The sequence below is a fragment of the Lissotriton helveticus genome, chromosome 5_1 (assembly GCF_964261635.1).
Source record: "Lissotriton helveticus chromosome 5_1, aLisHel1.1, whole genome shotgun sequence".
Classification (NCBI taxonomy): Eukaryota; Metazoa; Chordata; class Amphibia; order Caudata; family Salamandridae; genus Lissotriton; species Lissotriton helveticus.
In genome coordinates, this window is record NC_136065.1 from 1,423,960,079 (window position 1) to 1,423,983,095 (window position 23,017).

Below are 23,017 nucleotides of genomic sequence, written 5' to 3' on the forward strand. Positions count from 1 at the left end.
TCAGGGTAAGGAGGAACCACTCTTTAGATAACCCCTGCTCACCCCTTTGGTAGCTTGACACGAGCAGTCAGGCTTATCAAAGGCAATGTGCTAAGTATTTGTACCAACACTCATAGTAACACAGTGAAAACACCACAAACTGACTCCACAACAGTTGAGAAAAATAAAGGTATTTTAATCTAAACTACACAAGACCACAATGACAAAAATACAGTTCAAGAATATGGTTTCAAATGAGTTCTTAAGGTTGCGTTAAAATAATCCACAGTAGCGTCACGTTTTAGCCAACAGTACCTTTAGATGCGACAAAATTTTTCAAGTGAAAGCTGTAGCAGTGAAAAGCAAGCGATGCGTCACTCCTGAGATCCTGGGGAGGCGATGCGACAACCCCGCTGGACGTAGCGGCGTGTTGCGGTGAATCCGGTCTGTATGGGGAGGGAGGCGATACCTGGTATGGATTCCGGTGCGTAGGTTTCGTAGGGAGCATCTCGTAAAGGCACGGTGCGACGATCTTCGGGACGGCGACGATCTCAGGTGTGGCGGCGATGCGCGGCGCAGCGTCGATCTTCTCCTCTCGTGGCCCCTCGATGCAATGGCTCTGCGACGATGTTCGCAGCGACGTGATGTGGTCCGCAAGCAAGCGGTTCTGCGATCTCACCCAGCGACGACAGGCTCTTCGACGATGCTCGCAGCGATGGTACTTTTCCCGCACCGGAGCAATGCGTTCCGCAAGCGAAGGATGCATCGGTTCTTGCAGCTGGGACAGGCGCTGTGACGATCTCGATCTTCGCAGTGGCGGAAATTTCCTCGCACTGACGGGGATTCGCTCCTCAAGTGAGCGATGCGTGAAAATGTGCAGATAGTCTTAGATTCTTGTTCTCCAGCTTTCCAAACAGCAGGCCACAACTTCCAGATGCCCCTCAGTCGGATTCAGCACTCAGGAAGGGCACAACTCTCTCAGAAGAGTTCACGGAAAGCTGGGGGGTGAAGTCCTTTTGTTCCTGGGACTTCTTAACAGGAGGCCAGCTCACAACAGGCCCTTGGAGAACTCTTCAAGCAAGGGGACAAAGCAACAACAAAGTCCTTCCCCTCTCCTTGGCAGCAAAGCAACTGCAGGTCAGTCCAGCAAAGCAACAACAGGACAGTCTTCCAGCTTTCTCCTTGGCAGAGGTTCCTTCTTAATTCCAGGATGATCTAATTTTCTGTAGTCTGGGGTCCTGTACTTATACCCCAAAAAGTCTTTGTTCCCTTTGTGCAGGAGGGCTCTGAGCCCGGTCCAAACCAGTTCTTGAGCACTCTGTTTTCATGACTCCTTCTTTCCTTTCACAGTGTAGAACAGAAACATCAGATGCACCACAGGAGGTGGAGCCAGCATTGTGGAGGGAAAGCACAGCCCTGGAGCAATTTGTTGACATGATTCCTTCTCTCCTTACACAGTGCAGGGCAGAGACATCAGATGCACCACAGAGGGTGGAGCCAGCACTGTGGAGGGCCCAGGTGCAACTCCTGCCTCCCATCTAGATGCAGATCTCTCTATTCACCACTGGGCGGACTCATTCAGTCTCCTGGAACCCCCAGCCCTGTCACTCACAAACCAGACAGTCAATTCACAAACAGGCCAAGGCACACAGAAAGGTCAGACAAGAGAACAGCCACTTTCTAAAAGTGCTATTCTCAAACACAGGATTTAAAAACCACCTTTCCTAAAAGATGTGTTACTAAATTCTGAGTTCAGGGATACCAGACTTTTATGTCCTGCCTTGCTCCTATGGGAAGATATGCTGGTAGCCACTGTAGCCAGCATTCCCCATGATAGCCTATGGGCAAGGTAGCCTTACAATAGTGAAAAAAACGAAAATGGCTGTCATTCACTACCAGAGCATGTCACCTGCACTAGTACATGCTCTACCTTTCACATACACTGCACCCTGCCCAAGCGGGTACCTTGGGCCATCCATAGGGGTGACCAATGTGCACAGAAAGGGAAGGGTTAGGTCTGGTCAGTGGGGACACTGACCAGGAAGACATGGTAGTTCACAGACTGCACACAGGCCCTGCGGTGGCTGGCACAAGACACCATTTTAGGGCTACTCATGTGGGTGGCACAATCAGTGCTGACGGCCCACTAGTAGCATTTGTATCACGAGCCCTGGCACACTCAGTGCACTTTACAAGGGACTTCTTGGTGATACAAATATGCCAATGATGGATAACCAATTACAATAACAATTTACACAGAGAGCATATGCACTTTAGCACTGGTCAGCAGTGGTAAAGTGCCCAGAGTCCTATTGCCAACAACCACAGGTCAGGAAAAACAAGGGAGGAAGAAGCAAAAAGTTTGGGGATAACCCTGCAAAAAGGGCCATTTCCAACAGGTATCTTTGTGGTATGAGCCAACGTCATACTCCCATTCTTCTAGAAGTCAGATTACAAGCAAAGTCTATACATAGGGCCTTATTACGAGTTTGGCGGTCTGTGAACTGCTGTACCCGTGGTCGACCACAGCAAGCTCGGCGGTCCGAATACCATATTACGAGTTGTGCATGTTGCTATTTTGAAGACCTTGGCTGAACCACCGGTACACCACAGATCTCCGGAGCCGTCGCAGTTGGGGAAGAGAAGCAGCCATAGGGTGGTACAGAGGAGTTTAATCTGCTGTCTGTTTTGTGAGTTGACTTTCTGATGAGCCAGACGCGCTGGAGGGACCGCCAGCTACAAGTTGGAGGAACCAAACAATTTGGGCTGTGTACTCACCCCTTTCCTGTTCTTTCCATAAGAGTTCAACGTGGATCCCTTTCTTCAGGTTCGCCCCTTCACAGCAGCATCTTTACCCAAAGAATGTTTCCACATGTATCATGTACATGTGTGCATTCAACACATATGCAGTTGAAATGTTCACACAGGCATAGATACATGTGGAAAACTAATCACCACCATCGCAAGGTCTCCGCAGCCACACCGCCACCAGTGGCAGCTCTTCCACTAAGGTGGAGGAGCGTTGCCCCACAAGAAAAATAAAATGATAATAGCAATGTCTTTGTTATTTAATTTTTCACTATTGTGGTGAACTCAGTGGTGGCTCCCCGAGGGAGTGCTGTTGAGCGGTGGGGCGGGGTGGGGAAAGGGCAGGGTGGAGGGTAGTAAACTCCGGCATACGGCCGAACTGAGGTAAGAACACACAATACGTTTGCCAGACTTCCCCACATGTTTATTTATATATAATCACACACATTGGATATACTAGCATTTAACAGAACATGTACACATCAGTTGTTTTATGAATTGTGATTGTTATGGTCCTGTATTATTTCATTTCTAGGCCCCTGAAGAAGGGTCATTTCACCCAACCCGAAATGCATTGGGCAACGGATAAAATGTCAAGCTTGTTAACATTGAAAAAATTTCTTATGAAATACAATAAGAAATAAACATTTGTGCGTAATAAACATTTAATGTACTACGGATTAAGCCTCATGGACTAATTGATGACTAACTCAATGATATAGAAGAGAAGAAACCTAGCAGTTTCCAGTTAAAAGCGCGCACGTCCTTGTGAGAGGGTTCCTCCCCTTCACACATCTGTTTTCAGTACGGTAAAGGCACGGATAGGCACCGTGTGTCAGACGTAGCGCCAACCCAAGAAAGACCGCCTAAAGATACTTGGATTATATGAGTGCAAGGGGATTTCAATCCTATTTTGAATCAAACTTTGCCTACTTTATCCCTGTTGCACCACCATAAAACATGAAATTTTACGACATAGCTCAGATTACAACCAACAAAGCAGAAACCTTAGGATTCACATCTGAAGCAGCTAAAGAGATTTATGGCCTAATACAGGAGACCAGAGCATTCACGCCACAAATCACAACAACCGCACAACTTCTATGACAATTCTAATATATAAGCAAGAAAGAGATCAACCAAAGGCTACATGCCACTATATTAATTCATTATCATAAGAACCAAAGGATCCCTAGGGGATTGAGAATAGCCCTCTAGCCAATGCTATGTAAAAATAACAAAAAAATTGTTGAAAAGTGGTACCAAATACTCAATAAATGTTCATTGGACCTCATTCTTCTAATTATAGAAGAACTTGAAGAGGAACTTGAAGGTATTAAAAAAGAATTGAATAAACAATAAGATCTTCAAACACTTCTAGAGGACATCAACAACACATTAGAAAAATACACCAAAGAAGTGAATGACCGAAAAGTGAGGAAGTATTGCCGTGATACTATAGACTATAAACTTGAAGAAGTCTATAATTGGGCGGAAATTTATAACCAGAAGAAATGGCAGCAACCACAACAAAAATCAAATATTGGTTCTTCACAGGAAAGTGTCGTTTCAGAGTTAGACATCGCTCAGACAAGGAAACCCGTTTTCATTGGATCAAAACTAACGGAGAAACAAATGCAACCAACTCAGATGCAACAACCGGCTTTTTTACAGATAAGTCCAGCAGCCAACGCACCTCCACAACTAGAAAAACAAGGAGAGGAAAGGGAAACCAAAGAAGAATGAGTCAGGAGAGTTACAAGAAGCCAAACGAAGGTGACTTAGTCATCAATATATCATCAAAAGAACTCACTGAAACTCAGATTGCGGTTTTAAATAAAGGTACCTTGTTTGTTCCTACATACAAATCAAATCTACCTGAAACGGAAATAGCCCTTTTCAAATTTGTTAGAACCCTGAAACTCCGTTATTTCTTCAAAGAAAGACAAATTATTCCTGAGAAAGAGCCAGACTCCAAAGAATTCAAACCCAAAAGTTTGTTTTGCGCGCCATTTACCCACAAAACAATCGAAGCCTTAGAGAGAACAGTCCTCACAGAAATTCAGAAGATTAATTTCTCTAAACCTAAGAAAACTAAACTTTCCTCACATGAATGGAATATTCTCAAAGATCTCAGTCAAGAAAGTAATTTAACTTTTCAACGAGCAGACAAGGGAGGAGCACTTATAGTGATGGACAACAATTTTTATATCACAAGTGTCAACTCACATGTCAAAAATGAACAAATATACATACCACTTAAATCTGACCCCACCAACGAATATCAAAAAGTTTTACAATCAATAGTTGATCATGCCCTCGAAATGCAATGGATAAACAAAAAAACACACGCATTTTTTGAGACGAAGTTTCCACGTAGACCAAAACTCTATATGCTTCCAAAAATACACAAAAATCCTGCAAACCCTCCATTCAGACCCATAATCTCAGCCTGTGGCTCCATCTCTGAACCCATCGGAAAATATATAGATTGGTTTTAACAACCTATAGTACAAAAAGGCAACACATACATTAAGGACACTACCATTTTTCTCAATCTTCTTAAGGATATAGCTCTAGACCCAGGATCAAAATACTGGCTGTGTACAGTGGACGTCACAGCCTTATACACTTCAATCCCCCACAACGAAGGACTTGAAGCTTTAGAATGGGGTTTATTCAAAGAAGATATTGAAGACACTCAAAAAATCTTTTTACTAGAACTCATGCATTTCGCTTTATACCACAGTTACTTCGAATGGCAAAGCAACTTTTTTAATCAATGCAACGGATCATCTATGGGCTCGGAGGGGCTCCTTCGTATGCTTGTATCAACATGTCCAAATTCGAAACAGATTACATTCTCAATAACCCAGATTGTACAGAAAATTTGATCATCTTTAAACGTTACATAGACGACATCTTTATCATATGGAAAGGTGACAAAAACAAACTTGAAAGAAATATTGCTGTCATCAACACATTGAATGAGAGAATAAAATTCACCCATAATATAGATGATCAATCAATCGCATTTCTAGATGTGAAACTCAATATCGCTGATCAGAGGTTAGCAACTAAAGTACACACCAAAACAACAGATAGGAATTCCAGTTTACTCTACCAAAGTTTCCACCCTGTAACATTGAAAAAACATCTCCCAACATGTCAGTTCATTAGACTAAATAGAATAACATCCGATCCTAACAAGCGTTCACTGACCAAACTATAAAATATCAACAAAGAGGATACCCCCAAGACGTCCTTCGAGAATCAGTTAAAAGAGTCACCAACATAACAAGAGAAGACCTTTTAACACCCAGACCTACAAAGTTGGAACACGAAACAGTTTGTGTATTAAAGTTCTCAACAGAAGCACCTAAAATCAAAAGAATAATCAATAACCATTGGTCACTTATCAACATGGAACCTGATTTAAAAGGCCTGTACAGGTATCATATGACCTTCGCTTTCCAAAGGTCAAAAAACCTGAAAGAAATCCTAACTACTACACAAGCAAACAAGACCATACATAAGGGGATGTCTAAATGTTTAAACTGTGTGCACTGCAATAATGTAATTGTTGGTAAGGTTTTTATGCACCCAACCAAAGGATACAAAATAGATCTGCATCATACAAGTACATGTGACACTAAAAACGTCATATACGCAATCAAATGCCCATGTGGCAAAATTTATGTTGGACAGACCGAACGAAAAATCAAAGTCCGGATCACAGAACATAAGAGTAATATCCGAGCATGCAATCCTAAATCTACACTTGCAACACACTGGATTGAAGCCAAACACCAAATATCCCAGCTAAAATTCACCATCCTGGAGGCAGTTACACAGCGCTGCGACATGGATCCTGTTAAACAAAGACTAAATACCCTGCAACCAGCAGGGATTAATGACAGGATTGAATTCTCATGTTTCCTGTAAATAGACTTTATGACTTCATTGCCAAGAGGACTGTGCTGACCCCTAATTACAATTCAAGAAAGATCTCATATCAGTGTATCTATTTGATCAATATTTGACCGATTTCTTGCTACTTGTACATGTTTCAGTAACATACTCCCTGTCCAGAGAGCTAATAGCCATCACAAATGCATGTTTTCTAATGTACTCTATGGTTTTCAACATGATTAACTTCACTTTCAAGAGATTATATTATTCCACACGTCACCTTTGCGCACATTTCTATCTGGATTCTTTAGTGCAGCTTTTTAAGGAATTATTTTCAATCAGAGCCTTCCTTGAGCATCATTGTCACCAACAACTTTATTATTCCTCTCAACTCGAACAGCACTCATGTACTTGCTCCGCCCTATGAAGCGATCGTACTCCCATCACGTGATCGGCACCCGAGCGAGGTCCCGCTGTCTCACATATATTTCCTATATATCTACACTCGCATTGACTTATCCTTTCTGCGCTTTTGCGCAAAAACTGTAATATCATTGTGACCGAATCTCCTAAATATACTCGATCCAGTATATCTTTATTCATTCACCCTTATCACGTGACCATCTTTACAGCGTACATTCTAGGTCCCGATTGAAGCTTTGTTACTCCAATCACATGACCAGCCCCTCGGCTAGATTACCGGTGTCAGCTTTCTCCGCAATTAGCTTCCCCTTCTTCAAACTTTGAACTCTACATCGAACGCTACTCTGTTGACGACATCCTGAGTAAGTATATTTTGTTTGTAACCCTGCCGCTCTCGATCACAAGCCTTGCTGCACGATTTCAGCTACACCTGCACTTTTCCTACTTCGGTTGTATTTTGTGCCTATCTACTTCTGCTGCACCAAGTTTCGATTTCATCTGCACTTATGAAGTACTGTTGCTCCATTTTGTTTGTATACTGTACCTAAATCACCACCACTGCACCTTAGTCTCTCCTGAATACTCGCATTGTTAATATATTCTGACAGCGTTCTTTAAAACACCTTTTTTTGGATGTTGGTTTCCCTTTAAGTCACTGACCATACGTTTTCCAGACTTCCCCACATGTTTATTTATATATAATCACACACACTGGATATACTAGCATTTAACAGAACATGTACACATCAGTTGTTTTATGAATTGTGATTGTTATGGTCCTGTATTATTTCATTTCTAGGCCCCCGAAGAAGGGTCATTTCACCCGACCCGAAATGCATTGGGCAACGGATAAAATGTCAAGCTTGTAAACATTGTAAAATTTTCATATGAAATACAATAAGAAATAAACATTTGTGCGTAATAAACATTTAATGTACTACGGATTAAGCCTCATGGACTAATTGATGACTAACTCAATGATATAGAAGAGAAGAAACCTAGCAGTTTCCAGTTAAAAGCGCGCACGTCCTTGTGAGAGGGTTTCCCCCCTTCACACATCTGTTTTCAGGAGTTTACTATATCACCACATCGCCCAAATGTCCCACAGCACTCCCTCGAGGAGCTGCCACTGGGTGCACTGTGAAGGTGTGTGCGGGACTTCGCTGACCACAGAGCAGGGGGGAGAACACACTCTAAAATGTGCATGACTGTTTGTTTGGCCGTCTTTGGCCAGCCAAACAGCCATGCACACTCTGCACGCTCCTCACCAGGCTGCATTACACAGCCTGGTGAGGAACATGCAAAGCCTCCACGTCCCTGTCGGAGCGCCGAACCACGGCATTGCAGCTTTGTGATTGGCTTAGGGGAAGGAGCCTGGGTGCTTTCTGTTCCTACATGTGTCGAAGACGGAGAGGATGGGGAGAGCCAGCCGCTGTGAAGATAAGTGGGGTTTTTCTTTTTTTTCCATCCCTTTTCTTTTTTTAAAAACATCCCCCACACTACCTTCCACTACTCTTCGCTAGCAGCTGCTACTGACCGCCATTGGTGTCTAAACTTGTAATAAGGTAGTCCAAAGACTGCCATCACAGTAGTCTGCAGGTGGGAGTGGCATTCAGGCGGTCGGACCACCAAACTTGTAATCAGGCCTATAATACCCAAAAGTATTCCTCTAGGATGTAACCAGTAAAATGAACCATCACTTAAAAATTAAAAGACTGAACAATAATGTGATACATCTAACTGATCAGACTCTAACCAGAATCCTCTTGAAATAGATTCAAAATGAAATTTCATTTTCTTTCAATTATAATGCAGGAATCTCGCATTGTTTACCAGTTTCACTATAACAACTGGCCAGACCATGACGTGCCAACTACAATTGATCCCATTCTAGACATGATTAATGAAATTCGACTTCATCAAGAAGACGACAACATACCAATCTGCATACACTGCAGGTGAGTGCAAATACAATATAAAAGCTGATTAGCACTAAAATGTAGTCATCACCATAAAACCTTTATTATATTAAAACATTATTAATAAAAAAATACATATATAGCAAGCTCCAGAACATTGAAAACAAATCTGTGCACTTGCCTTTACTAGGCCAATAATGCACAGCATTATATTAAATATAATTTATGATACCAGAGGAAACGTTAGGAATTTGACAAGCTAATTTTCTGTATAGAGTTTATATTTTGTTCGGCATCTGAATGTACAATATTAACAAATACACATGCTCATTCACAACCTGGGCCCATAAGTTGCATCCATGTGATCATGCCTATGATTCGTTTCAATGTCCCAGTCTTCTGGGAAACAGCCCAAACTGTTCTAGACGTCAGGTATGTAGAAATGTAAGCAAGTCCACATGACTCCATGTATAAAGTTTATCTACAAATGTCTGTAGTTGATAATTTTTCTTTGTCAATAGAAAAATCTTTTACCCATGGACTCTCCACGTCCTCTACACGCCCACCTATCTTTGGTGTATGTCATCCCCACTTTCTCCCAAGATGTAGATTGACAGCTACTTTCTCCAAGAGTAAATTTATGCCTGTATCTAAGGTGGCAATGTGGGTACCAAATATTTGTGACTACTCATTTCCCTATCGTCTGTGCTCCTCATCCCATGCCTTTAGTTTTGAGTTGCCCCTCCCCTTGACCGCCATTTCCTTTAAACTTTAGTAATCAGAACAGAAAGACACCCATCAGTCTTTCTACTACACATATTACGTTAATGTAAAGCAATGCCTCGGCAAAATGTCAATTACGCCAGAGAAATTTCAGTAATTACACATTACTTTATAGAAGCAAAATTACCCAAATAACCAGATAACACCATCTTGAGTAATTAAGAGAAATATTGGGGTAAAAATCGTATTGCAGGAGCACAGAAACAATGAATTAGGAGAGAGCAAGCAGCTGCCGGCTACTGCTATTCGTGTCCTGTACCATTTTGTGCTATTTTCTTAGAGCAAAATGCATCCTCAGGCCCAGTTTGGAGGGAAGGGCGCATCTTGAACTAAAAAAATTGTGCAATACGCTGAACTACGTTCATTTTGAAGCAATTATGAGAAATTACGCTAGAGAGAATTACGCCAGTTATGCCTACCCTTGTATAAAGCCTCCCCTTCCCTACCAGTGACCTGCTGCTCCCACTTTGAACTAATCTTAAGCTACTGACGGGCGAGAGCAGAATTCTACGTTATGAAAGTAAGTTCATATATCCCCTTGTTCTTACTTACCCTTGTTATCTTGGACAGCACTTGGAGGGGGTAGCTCCGCGCTCATGGGCAAAACTAGGGTAGGGAGTGGAGAAATCCAGCTGCAGCGCACTATGTGGATGTTAAATCAGCAGTCCTGTTTGTGCCTCTCACATTTTAATGAGTGAAGAAATTCAAAGAGGCAGGCATCGATTTAAAAAAACATGCTATATTCTTGCGAGAGTATGGGTCTCTATCAAGGGAACCACTATAAATAGAGAGGTGCATTAAGAGCATTTTACTGGATGAGTAAAGACAAAATGGAGCCGTTGAAATGTTCTAGGAAGTGGCACCACACTACCTCAGACTCTGACAGTGAGGACAGAGTTTCCTTGTCTACAGGGGAATTAGTGCCTCTAATTAAAGAAGCTGTTAATGCTGTCCTGTCGGAATCTCAAGATAACAGGCAACTAATGTCTGCGGCAGTACATGAGGACCAGGAGAAGGGTTCAAAGGGAAAATATGTTCAAGGCTGTATTGCTAAAAGATATCGACAAAGTGCCTTTCTAAGATTTCTGTGAAAGAAATATCTTGTGGAAATTTTGAAGAGTCTTTTCTTCAGATTCCTAAAGTTCTTTTTTAAAAAGTCTTTAAAAGAGTGTATTCTGCTGTGCATTTTGCTGTTCGAGTGGGCACATTTGCAGTCTATGCCTCACAGGTTCTACTTAAATATTTCCAAACACTCTTCAACTGTCTACAGCAAAATTCAGATCCTACAGAAATTCTTTCTAAAATGGAGCTATTAGCTCAATTTCTATCTGACACATCATGCGTTTATTTCTAGTCTTCAGCAACAGGAGCCATTGCCTTGACTGGCGGTAGAAGCCCACTTAGGCTGAAGCTTTGGAAACTGAAATCCTCACGATGAGGGCTTATACCTCATTTACCCTTTCATGATCCTAAACAATTTGGGACAGAGCTTAAAGACTTTTATCTGGAAAAGAACTTCTGAAGCCCTCAGGAAATTCAATGTACCTTTTGAGGTTTAATTTGACCTTAGTTCAACAACCCCAGCAACATCCAAAGCAATGACTATATGATCGAGCAGGTGGGGGGAAGGATTGTGAAATTCGTCCCGAAGTGGAAAGCTTGCATTGTAGACATGTAGGTGTTTTCAGTTGTAAAGAATGGCTATGACACATATTTCCTGTCACCTCCTCCAAGGGGTTTGAACAAAATATCAAATAAAAAATGTTGTGCAACATAAATATCGTGTCAAGAATATTGTGTTGTAAAAATTATCATTGACAGAAATATCAAAGGTGAGAATATCGTTTTAAATGTTGTTTTTTTATATCGTTGTCAAAAATATTGTTTATTTAAATATCGTAATTTTTTGTGTTCATGTGTTTAGCTGAATTATATATTCATTTAGTTAAGAATTGTATAAGATTTCATTAAAAAAATAAATAGATTTAAAAATCTGTCATATTTATTTAAAATATAGGAGCAGGATGCTGGGTTTTAGCGAAAAAAAGTGTGGAGATATTTTAGAAATTGTAAATTATAAATTGTTTGCATTTATTTAAGTTATGATTCATAAATATATTATTTTTTTATGTTTAATAATTGCAATACATTTGCGATGTATTTTTCATATTTGAAATATTTTACATTTAACTGAAGATCATTTATTAGAAATTAGAAAATGTGTTGAATTTTGTGTACATAATGTTAAATGTATTTATTTGTATATAAGTGTAATAATATTTCATAATATATTATTCTTTAAAGGAAAATGTGATATGCCTTTAATGAAGAAATGCTATATTTGTAGGTTTTTCTATAAACCATTCAATGATAATTTTTTTAACTACGTATTCATATATGTTTATTTTTTGTTGATTTGTTGCACAGTTACAATGTTGATTTGTTGTTAAATAAGTATATAATGTAAGTATTAATATGTTTTATAAATTATAATGTTATGCTCCTATTTTGTTTATTAATACTATTTACATTTGGGAATATTTAGCAATTATGTTTCATTTTTATTGTTTGATTAATTAATAAACATATGTATTAGTGCAAAATGTTAATTTTATGGATTGTTAAACAGTTAATTTATAAGTTGTATAATTGTATTCATATTTTTGTATATGAAACAATTATTCGTCTTTTTTCAATAAAAAAAGTTTTACTGACACCCTTCTCAAAATACTTTAGATTGGAATGGGAATAGTAAGTGTAACCCCTATAGTGTCCAACACCTTCCCCAAAAATTGGTTTAGACTGGAGTGGGAATAGTAAATGTAACCCTTTAGTGTCCATCACCTTGCTCAAAATGCTGTACATTAGAGTGGGAATAGTAAATGTAATTCCTGTAGTGTCCAACACTTTGCTTAAAATGTTGTGCTTTAGAGTGGGAATATTAAATGTAACTCCTGTAGTGTTCAACACCTTCCTTAAAATGTTGTGCTTTAGAGTGGGAATATTATATGTAACTTCTGTAGTGTTCAACACCTTCCCCCTAACTGGTTTAGACTGGAGTGGAAATAGTAACTTTAACACCTTTAGTGTTAAGCACTTTCCTCAAACGGTTTAGACTGGAGTGTCAATTGTAAATGTAACTCCTTTTATGTCCAACACTTTCCCCAAAACAGTGTTGATTGGAGTGGGAATAGGAAATGTAACCCCTTTAGTGTCTAACACCTTTCTCAAAATGTTGGAGATTGGAGATTGGAGTGGGAATATAAAAGTAACTCCGTTAATGTGAAATATGTTATCCAAATTTTCGTACATTGGAGTTACTATTTCAATTTTAATATACATGGCTATAGTTTATAATTTTTATTATTGTAAAGGGACATAATAATCTTTCTTTAATCTATTTTATTGTATGCATATGTAGATGTTTTTACTACAAATTGTTACATATAGTAAAAAAAAACATTTACATTGTTTTTTTAAACATATTAGTACTTTTTCCATTGCACGCAAAAAATATATAGACAGGGTTGTACACTTGTCATTTTGTTTTACATTTTTTCAATTTTGTTTAATGTTTTTAATTGTACATTAACAAAGTTATTTCACGTACATTTATAAAAATACATTTTTTACAACTTACATAAGTAGTACATAATTTTGTTATACTTGTTAAACATGATTTACATATGTATTAGTTTAGCATTTTTTATACATGTTATACACATTTTTATAATTATTCCCCATTGCTTTCCATAGGAAAAGAGTATTTTTTAATGTTCCAATAGCCATTTTCATTACAGCTTATTTATGTTTTTTAGGCTATTTGTCGGTCCTTTTTCAGAAGGAAAGTCGCTGTGAGGTGCTGCCATTTATTGGGGCCTGTAGAACCTTTTTAAGGTTATTTTAGGGTTTTGGGGGCTGAGAGGAGTTAGGGAGTAGTAGTTATTATGTTGTTTTGTGGATTTTGTGTTTTTTGTTAAAATTAATAGTAGTTTTCACCTTTTAGTTTATTTTAATTTCTGTTAGGTATAACTTTGTCTAGGTTAGTGAGATATCATTATTATATATCATATTTTTTTTACATTATGTGTAATGTATAAGTTACTATTTTGTAATTTGTATGTTACAATGTACCATTTGGGTAGGTATTTTTAAGCAGGTTTGTGGATCAGAAGGTGTGTTATGGATATTTGACTTTTCATTTTCTTTTTTAAAGGAATTCATTTGGTTTCCAGTAAATCAATATTTAAAAAATGTAATTCCTTTTTATTTTTTGGTTTGTCTAGAAAAAAAATTCTTAAAAAATGTTGGGTTTTGAATTGTTCCGTTACATTTTTTATTGCTTTGATGGATTATTAGTAGATCTGTGTTATTTTTGTGTTTTTTTGGAGGGATTATCTACATTTACTTTTTTGTTTTTTGGTGGATTATATATTGGAGTACCTCAATGTGAAGAAACATCTGCAGCTACAGAACTGTAATTTATCTTTTAACTTTTTATTGTTGGGTAGGAAATATATGTATTTACAAACTTGTATTTGAAGCTATTGTTGGTTTTTAATTTCTATTTACATGTTTTATTTCATTGGTGTTCTATGATTTAATTGGCATTATGTATTGTGGTAGTCAGTGTTTTTTTCATTTTTTTAATTATTATAAACATATTAATTTATTTTACTCATCAAAATATTTTGGTTTTGTCTTATATTTTTTAAAACAGGTGTGTAAAAATAATGTGTTTATTAATTTGTTAAATTGATTGTTTGATCGTGGCTTGGATATTTATTTTGGTTTATTGGGTGTTGTTTAGTGAAACTCATTTTTCACAGTAGAGTTATGGCTATGAATTCTAGCTAATGTAGTCCATTGTTGTTGAAAAAGAGTTTTACTTTACATTGTAGCATGTCGTACATTCTAATTTTTTGTTTGGTTACTTTAGGTTTAACTTATGTTACTGATTGCTCCAGTCAAAGTTCTAGGTAGCTTAGTTCTTTTTGTATGGCCTCAATACATTTCTATAGTGTAGGTTGGGTTCTGTCTAGCATGAACTGTAAGGCATTATGCCATCCTTTCCCTGCATTGTTAGTTTTGGCTTCCTGTGCTCTGGCTCTGCCAAAGACATTCCGCCATTGTATCTAAAATTTGGGTGTCCTGACCTATACACTCTGCCCAACCAGGTGTCTTAAAGATAGTCGATCAGGGGATTGTGTTCATTTTGTTGATATAAAGGACTTTCTATCAGTAGGTTGCAGTTGTTAGCTTCTTCTGTGGCAAGGACATAGGCTAGTGCTATCATATTTTTTATTTCAAGAGCAAATTGGCTACTTGTTGCATACTTTACACTTAGGGGCTGATTAGGAGTTTTGGCGGTGCAGGAGCAAGTGGTACACCATCCCCGGGCCCCCACACTGCTGAGATCGCCACCACCTGCCTGCCAGATTATGACTTAAATGTGGTTTGGCAGGCGGCATGGCAGTCCCATGGCGGTATCTTTTTCAAATGCTGTAGTGCCTTTGAAAAAGACACTGTAATAGGACCTCAAAAAAGGTTCCTGCATGGAAAGGACTTGGAAGTCCAAGCCATGCAGGAACTTGTGTGAATGCCACTGGGGGAAACACGTTATGCCCCCCTGTGTGCATCCACATGCGGTGGAGGCACAGGGGGGCCTGTAAAGCTCCCTTTGTTTCCTTTCTGCTACGGTGTTTGTGGAGGAGGAACCTCCATGACACCGCCAGCGGAGAGGAAACTCATAATATGCTTAGCGGGACCACAGAGGTCCCGCCAAGCATAAGGCGGCCTCTGAACCCACAAAACTGCCAGGGAGTGGCGGTTCCCTGGCAGGTGTCCTAGGATGGCACGACTGGCCAACTCATAATGGGGGAGTCGGACTGCAGGTGTGGTGGGGGCTGGACTGTCATCAGCTCGCCCCGTGAGCCTGCCGGTCCTCGGACTGCCAGGCTCATAATTGGGCCTAAAGTGTAGAATGTTTGAGGGTATTTAATATACTTTGATTAAATTGATAGAAAAAGCCATGTATGGCTGTGTCTGTGTACATTTTTACGATGGCTTATATCATGGTTTGTTCAAAGTCTATAATTATTTCATGTAAGTTGTAGTTGTTTGTTTTATTTTTAATATGGGTTAAGAGTTTGGAATGAGTAATGCTTTGTTTCTTATGTGGTAGGGCATATACAAGTGGTTTATATCAGTATTTTGGTACTCTATGGTGTATATTTCAGTGAATGGTTTGGGGCACATTTTGAATGTGCCATCCATCATCCATGTTTGACATTGGATTCCCTTTAACTAATTATCTGTAGTAGAAAATATTATGATACGTTTTTCGTTGTTTAGGTTATTGTATAAAAGGAAGGGTTCCTCATTTAAGGCCCGATGTAGGTAATTCTTATTTACCACTTCTTAAATACCGAATTTTACCGATTCGGTATTTAAGAAGTGGTAAATATGAAGGGGGGAGATGTAGGTATTTCCAGATGTGTAAATACCGAATCTTTAAGATTCGGTATTTACCGAATCTGGAAATACCGAATCGGTATTTCCTATTGATTCCTATGGGCTGTGAAGCCCATAGGAATCAATGGGCAATACCGATTATGTAATTACAGAATCGGTAATTACCGATTTTAGCAAGGGTGCAGGGGGTGTCACTTTGACACCCTCTGGCCCCCCCAAAACAGGCTCGGGTGCCATGTGGCAGGCATACATGCCCCAAGGGCAGGTCTGCCTGTCATATGGCAGAGGTGTGCATGCACACATGTGCATGCACACCGTAATCGGTATTTTACCATCAAATTGGATTTGATGGTAAAATACCGATTTTGTAAGGCTTGTGGGACTCAGAAGAGTCCCACCTACATCTCAAATTTACCGAATCGGTAAAAATACCGATTTGGTATTTTACAGAATCGGTACATTTACCGATTCTGTAAAATTAAGGGCCCTACATACCATTTCTGGAATACTGGTCGGTAACGGACGAAAATACCGATTTTCGGCCGTTACCGACCGACCTACATCTGGCCCTAAGGGCCTTATTACAAGTTTAAGGGTCTGACTGCCATAGGACCGCATCCACCCCTGCCAGTTGCCCATGGTGTTTGTGGCCCAAACACCACCGTATAATGAGTTGACCACGGGGCCGTCAGTGTGGAGATATATACATTGATGCCTGTGTGTGCATTTCAACTACAGGTGTGTTGGATGCACACATTTGCATGATATATATGAAATATACCCCATTATTAGGGTTCAGCCCATATGTGGGCAGTCCTGTCAATGAGTACATAGTTCGAAAAGGATTCACCTGAAAATTGCCGCAAAACATAATTCTCAGGGTTCAGAACCTGTGGTGAAGGGGCACCAAGAGAAAGGGATCCACATCGGAATCTGTATGGAAGAAGAAGACAGGGTGGGTAAGCACCACAAATCCTTCATCATCACCACCTAGAAGAAGCCGGTCCGACCGCCGTGGTCTGCTCCTGGAAAAGGCAACATATGATACGGACGGCGGTGCTGCTCCCCTGTACTGCCCTATGGCGGCTGCCTTTCCCCGACCGCGTATCTGATGGTCTGCTGTCGGTCTCGGCAGTCCAGCAGCTGTCTTCGCAAAGACAATCTGCCCAACTCATAATATGGTGGTCGGACTGCCAAGCTCGGATCCCTATTCAGATATGGTGGTCAACAGGACCGCCAAAATCGTAATAACGTCCTATATGTGATGAATAAGTGTTCAGGAATTAGGATATCTTGATATCTTGTAGGGACAGGAGGGATGTTAGTAGTGACATTTTTAGTTAGTGCTACTAAATGTTTTATGGGCTTAATATGAGGTGGGGCGGACGTAAAGGTGTTCCTGATTTGAGTGCGCCCACAGTTGGAAACATCCATTCTACAATAGAAGCTTGTGCGGTGGGTGGAATATACTAGCAGCACAAGCTTCCATTGTAGAATGGAGGTTTGCAAACATGCCACACAGTGCTGGAATATTGAGAGGGGCACCAAAGGTGCCTCACAGGCCCCATTGCGGAGGGTCATGGGGGCCCTGCTAGGGGCCCCACAGACACTTTCCGACAGCCTTTTCATGTCGGAAAGGCCGACATGAAATAGCTGTTGGAAACTGGTATCATAAGCCCGACGGCGGAGCTGAATCTGGCTCCGCTATCATTAGGGGATTATAGTGTGTTCTGATGGATTAACTGGCTCCTTGAACACCGCGGATGGTCCCTCCGCCCGATGCTTCCACCTGACGCATCATAATGCGGCGGGCAGACTTCATGTAGAGATGTTGGTCAGATTTCAACCGACAGGTCATCGGTTGGTTCTGACCAACATCGCAATTGGCCCCTTAATGTGGGTAGAGGTGGTAGCTGGCTGACATTTGGCTTATTTTAATATTTTAGTTGTGGGCTCTTGAGCCCTGGTACTTGCCTCTCTTATATCTTGGAGTACGTCTTGCTTCAATTTCTGTAGCATTTGGAGAATGGTTGTGTTCCTTTACATTAATAACAACATCATCATTTGTTGTGGCCCTCCCATGGCATGTAGTAGAGTCATATTTATTAAATTTCCAGTTCATTGTTTCTGTGCTTCTACTTTCTTTGCTTTAAATGTAGGTCATGTGTGAGAGTAATTGTTTTCCTTTTTGGGAGGTGATGTATCTTACTCTTCCTGTCATTTTGTCCGAAAATAGTGTAATAATTTAAAAGGAATACTTTTAAAATATATAAATAAGTTTAACATTAACATGCACAAAATTTTCTTTCATATGTTCATTTATACCTACATGTCTTTTTTTCCAGGAGATTGTTTTTTCTGTGATGTGATTCAGGTGTTTTCTTTGCTGTTGGGGGAAAACAAAATATTTTGGGCATCAATACGATGCCAGCCAGACTCTCTTCCGACCGGCACTGTAACAGAAGAGGGGCTGCCTGACAAGGAATTGGCTGTCCCCTGCCCTAATTACAATGTGACCACCTTAATGGCAGTTGCAAAGTGTATATTTTCTATTGTGGCTTGTGCTGCTGGCTGCAATAGAAAATATACACTTTAAAAACATCCCTGCACTGTGTGGCAGGCACAATGCTGTGCCTGCTACACAGTGCAGGGATGTTTGGGGGGCAAGGGGGCCCTCCTAGGGGCCCCCAAAGTCACGTTCCGCCTGCTGGTTCATGGCAGGCGAACTGACATGAAAGGGCAGGCAGAATAGACTCTGTAATCACTATGGTGATACCAGAGAAGGCACCACCCTTATGGTAGGTAATACTGACCCTCAAATGGTGCCATGGGCTCAAGGAGCCTGTCATAGAGCATGGGACTGTCCGTCCGCCTGCTGCCTACAACCGTACGCATTATAATGCATTGGTCGGACCATAACAGCAGATGGCGGTCGGACCGCATCGGATGAGTGTTTGGATGCGGTCCAACCGCCATCGGAATAACTCCCTAAGTTTTATTTCACATGCCTATTTGTTGGTAGTTAGTGGGGGCACAGGGAGTTTAGTTAGAGTTCAACTATCTTAAGGTACATTTTTCTTTAGTATATTTTGTAATTTTTTTTACTTTTTGTGAATCTTTATTGAAGTGTTCTTTGTTTGGAATTTTCTCGACATTGCAGTATTGCTTTTTTTCACCTATATTTAGCTAAATAAAATGTGAAAAAGAACTTAGGGCATAGTTTCTATGATGGCAGTCCCACTGACAGACAGCCCTTCGGGCCGAATGCCGCATTACAATGCAGGCAGTTGGACCCTTTACAATTGGGGGAAGGACTGTCGCCTCGGTCAGGATCACAATGTCCTTTTCCAACTGCCTGCACATGGTGGTCCCACATCCATGAAAAGGTAGCTGGAAAGGGACTTTAGGGGCCCCAGGCAGGGCCCCCATCCCCTGTGGCCCTGGGGGTGCCTGCCACATTATGCATAAATGTGCACAAAGTGCTCAATATCTCTGCAGCTTATGCTGAGGCCCATTTCCAGGGCCGCAGCACAAGCTGCAGTGTTACTGAACACTTTTCCGCCGGCCAGCCCTGTGGGCACATTGTAATTAGGCAGTCCCCTACCTACGCTCCGCCATCGTAATGTGCCCCTTAATTAGTCTATAACTTATAGATATCTGTTTGTCGATTTTCTTTTAGAAAATTCAGCAGCGTCTCATCGTCTTTCAGCTTGTGTAGGCTTTGAAGTAGTGATTAGTTATCTTTTGTGTGCCTTTTATTTGCTTAATTTTATTGCTTTTGTATTGTGGTTTTACTGGTTAGTGTTCTTTTAGTTTGAATAGTTTTTTCAGTCATTGTCTTTTATGGTGAACACTAATTAGTGTTTAATTTATACTATTATTCACATATTTAGTGCTATATTTGTTTTAATGTGGCTATATGATTTATATTTATATAGAAAAAAGGAATTAGCTTATTGTTTAAATGTTAATAATTGTTATAAATCTATTGCTTTTAAAATATTTTTAGGATTTGATTTATTTTTATATTGTAGGGTAATTTATGTTTAGTTTTATGCTGTGTATTTGTTATAATGTTGTCAGAATACTGATTGACTTTTTGGCTATTCTTATTTTTTATGTAAAATGCCATTTGTACGTTTTTGCTTTAAAATTGTTGACTTAAATCATATTTATGTCAATATTTGATGTTCAGATAGTTATGTTTTTTATATCTTTATTTAATGATTACGATATTTTTGTGTCAAATGATGCGTTATTGATATAAATAAAAATAGCTATTTAATTGTTTGTTAGTTAAGTATAGGAAGAAGTTATTTTGGTAGGCAATATTTACTTTCTGATATTTTGGGAAATCAATATTGTTTACATTGATAGTATGTCAGTGATCCCTCCTCCAGTTCAAGTTTGGGTCAACTCGACTTCCACAGCTGAAAAAATGAAAATAATACATGACAGATGGGATCAGCAGTCCGATTGTTTTGGTTCAGGGAGGACCTGGTCTGGTAGTTTGAGGTGGAATATTCCGATTGGAGCAGGATCAAGACTGATTTGCATACGGCTGGGTCCAAACTAATGTGGCATGGTGTGTAAAATACCAATCGGCTGTGATGCTGCCTGAGTATATAACCAGTGGCTGAGTTTAATTCAAGCATTCCCTCCATCACTTTTTTGTGTACTTTAATAAACCAGTTCAAACACTTACCGTTAGCTCGTTAGGTCGATCTACTTGCCATCAAGCATTCACCAAGGTATTCTCTGCTAGTAGCATTCTTGCATTTACAAGGAATAAAAATATTCCCTTGGATCATCTCTGATAGTTTTTTTTTTTAATTAACAAATAAGTCTCAACAAATTCTGCCAATAGTTGAGCTCAATGGAGTTTATCATTAACATGATGAAATATAGGCATTCTCGACACCCATGGAAGATGTAGCTTAAATTGCAACTTCAATTGATGAAGTTACTGTCATCACCACAAGCCACAGTTTGATTTTCACTTAGAGTGTAGAGGTTTGCTGGCGTCCACAACAATGGTGATTCCCTGGTCTTGTCAACATTTGAAACCCCTGGTGACATAGCTCCTAGGCTGTTGGTTTCTGGAGTCGGAGAATTACGAACAGATAATTCCAATGGGCAAGAAATAAAAAAAGATTTACAATGATAGTTGGAACGTGACAAAGCCCTGGAATGGATCCGCTCCTTCCTCACCAACTGAACACAGAGAGTCAGACTTTCGCCATTCCTCTCGGAAACCATGGAAATCACCTGCGGAGTGCTTCAAGGCTCCTCCCTGAGCCCTACTCTGCTCACCATCTATATGTCACCACTCACAACCAACGTCAGGAACCACGGACTAAACATCTTCTCTCACGCCTACGATACCCAGCTGATTTTCACCCTCATCAACGAACCCACAGCCAAAACCAACTTTCATGACGGGATGAAGATTGTTGCCTCTTAGATGAAGAACAGCTGCCTCAATCTCAATTAAAAGAAGAACAAAGTCCTCTTCATGTGCCCCACACCCTCTGCCTGGGATGACTTCTGGTGGGCCGCAGCACTTGGAATCCCCACATCCACAAACACAGACCACACATGGAACCTCAACATCAACCTAGACTCCTCATTCGCTATATGCCGCCAGCTTAACGCCGTGTCAAGATATTCAATTGGATCCCAACCGAGTCCAGAAAGACGGTCACACACACACTCAGCAGTAGCAGAATCAACTACGGCAACACACTCTACGTCTGCATCACCCATAAATTCCTAAAGAAACTGCAGAACATTCAGAACGCCTCCACCAGACTCAGCCTCAACATCCCCTGTGGCAACCACATCACCAGCCGCCTAAGAGACCACCACTGGCTACTAGTCAACAAAAGAATCACCTTCAATCTCCTCATACACACCTACAAAGCCCTACACGACGCAGGACCTGCATACCTCAAATACCGCCTCACATTCCACGCACCCACTAGTCCCACGCTTCCGCAAGACCACAGCCAGTGGAAGAGCCTTCTCCTACCTTTCAGCAAAGACCTGGAACACCCTGCCTCTCCACCTTAGCTGATCACAGTCACTGCCTCAATTCAGGAAGGACCTCAAGACTTGGCTCTTCGACTGAACCACAGCACCTTCGACGAACCAGCAGCTTCCCCCCAGCGCCTTGAGACCCTTATGGGTGAGTAGTCATACTTTACATACCACCTGATTGATTGATTGATCCAACCCCATTAGTTCTAACTTGGTGGAAAGCAACTCTGGAAGAAATTCAAGTGAAACAGAGTTGGTCTCAAATAGAGAAAATGCAAACCTCCAATTAAACACAATTAATGGCGATTTGGCAAGCAAATAAGCCCCTGTCCTCTCAGTTGGTAGTTAAATCAATGGTGAGGATGGACAATCAAGTTGCCAGGAGTTTCATCTACAGGCAGTGAGGTACAAAGGGAAAATCCCTAGCACAAATTGCCCATCAGACCTGTTTCTGTGTGGAACAGAAGGTTCTGAGTCTGAAAGCTGGGAACACTGAATTTTCTGGCTGACAGGCACAGTCAACAATTCCATACTCCCTGGAGTACCACCCAAGGGAGGAAGTGTTTTTTTGGAGATAGTGGGGAACAATGTTGTTCTCAGATAAGCTCTTTCCAGGCATGGGCGATCGATGCCAGCACTAACAATATACCTCTGTGGTGAGAGGGAAAATTACAGATTTG

General features: G+C 40.5%; 1 protein-coding gene across 1 annotated transcript in view; it reads left to right on the forward strand.

The window, feature by feature from the left end:
* Positions 1–23,017, forward strand: part of PTPN22 (protein tyrosine phosphatase non-receptor type 22) — a 533,173-nt gene that overhangs the window by 249,396 nt on the left and 260,760 nt on the right. Inside the window, exon 8 of the mRNA XM_078644425.1 lies at positions 8,938–9,080. Coding sequence (XP_078500551.1) covers positions 8,938–9,080 — 143 coding nt within the window. The remainder of the gene's footprint in view (positions 1–8,937; positions 9,081–23,017) is intronic.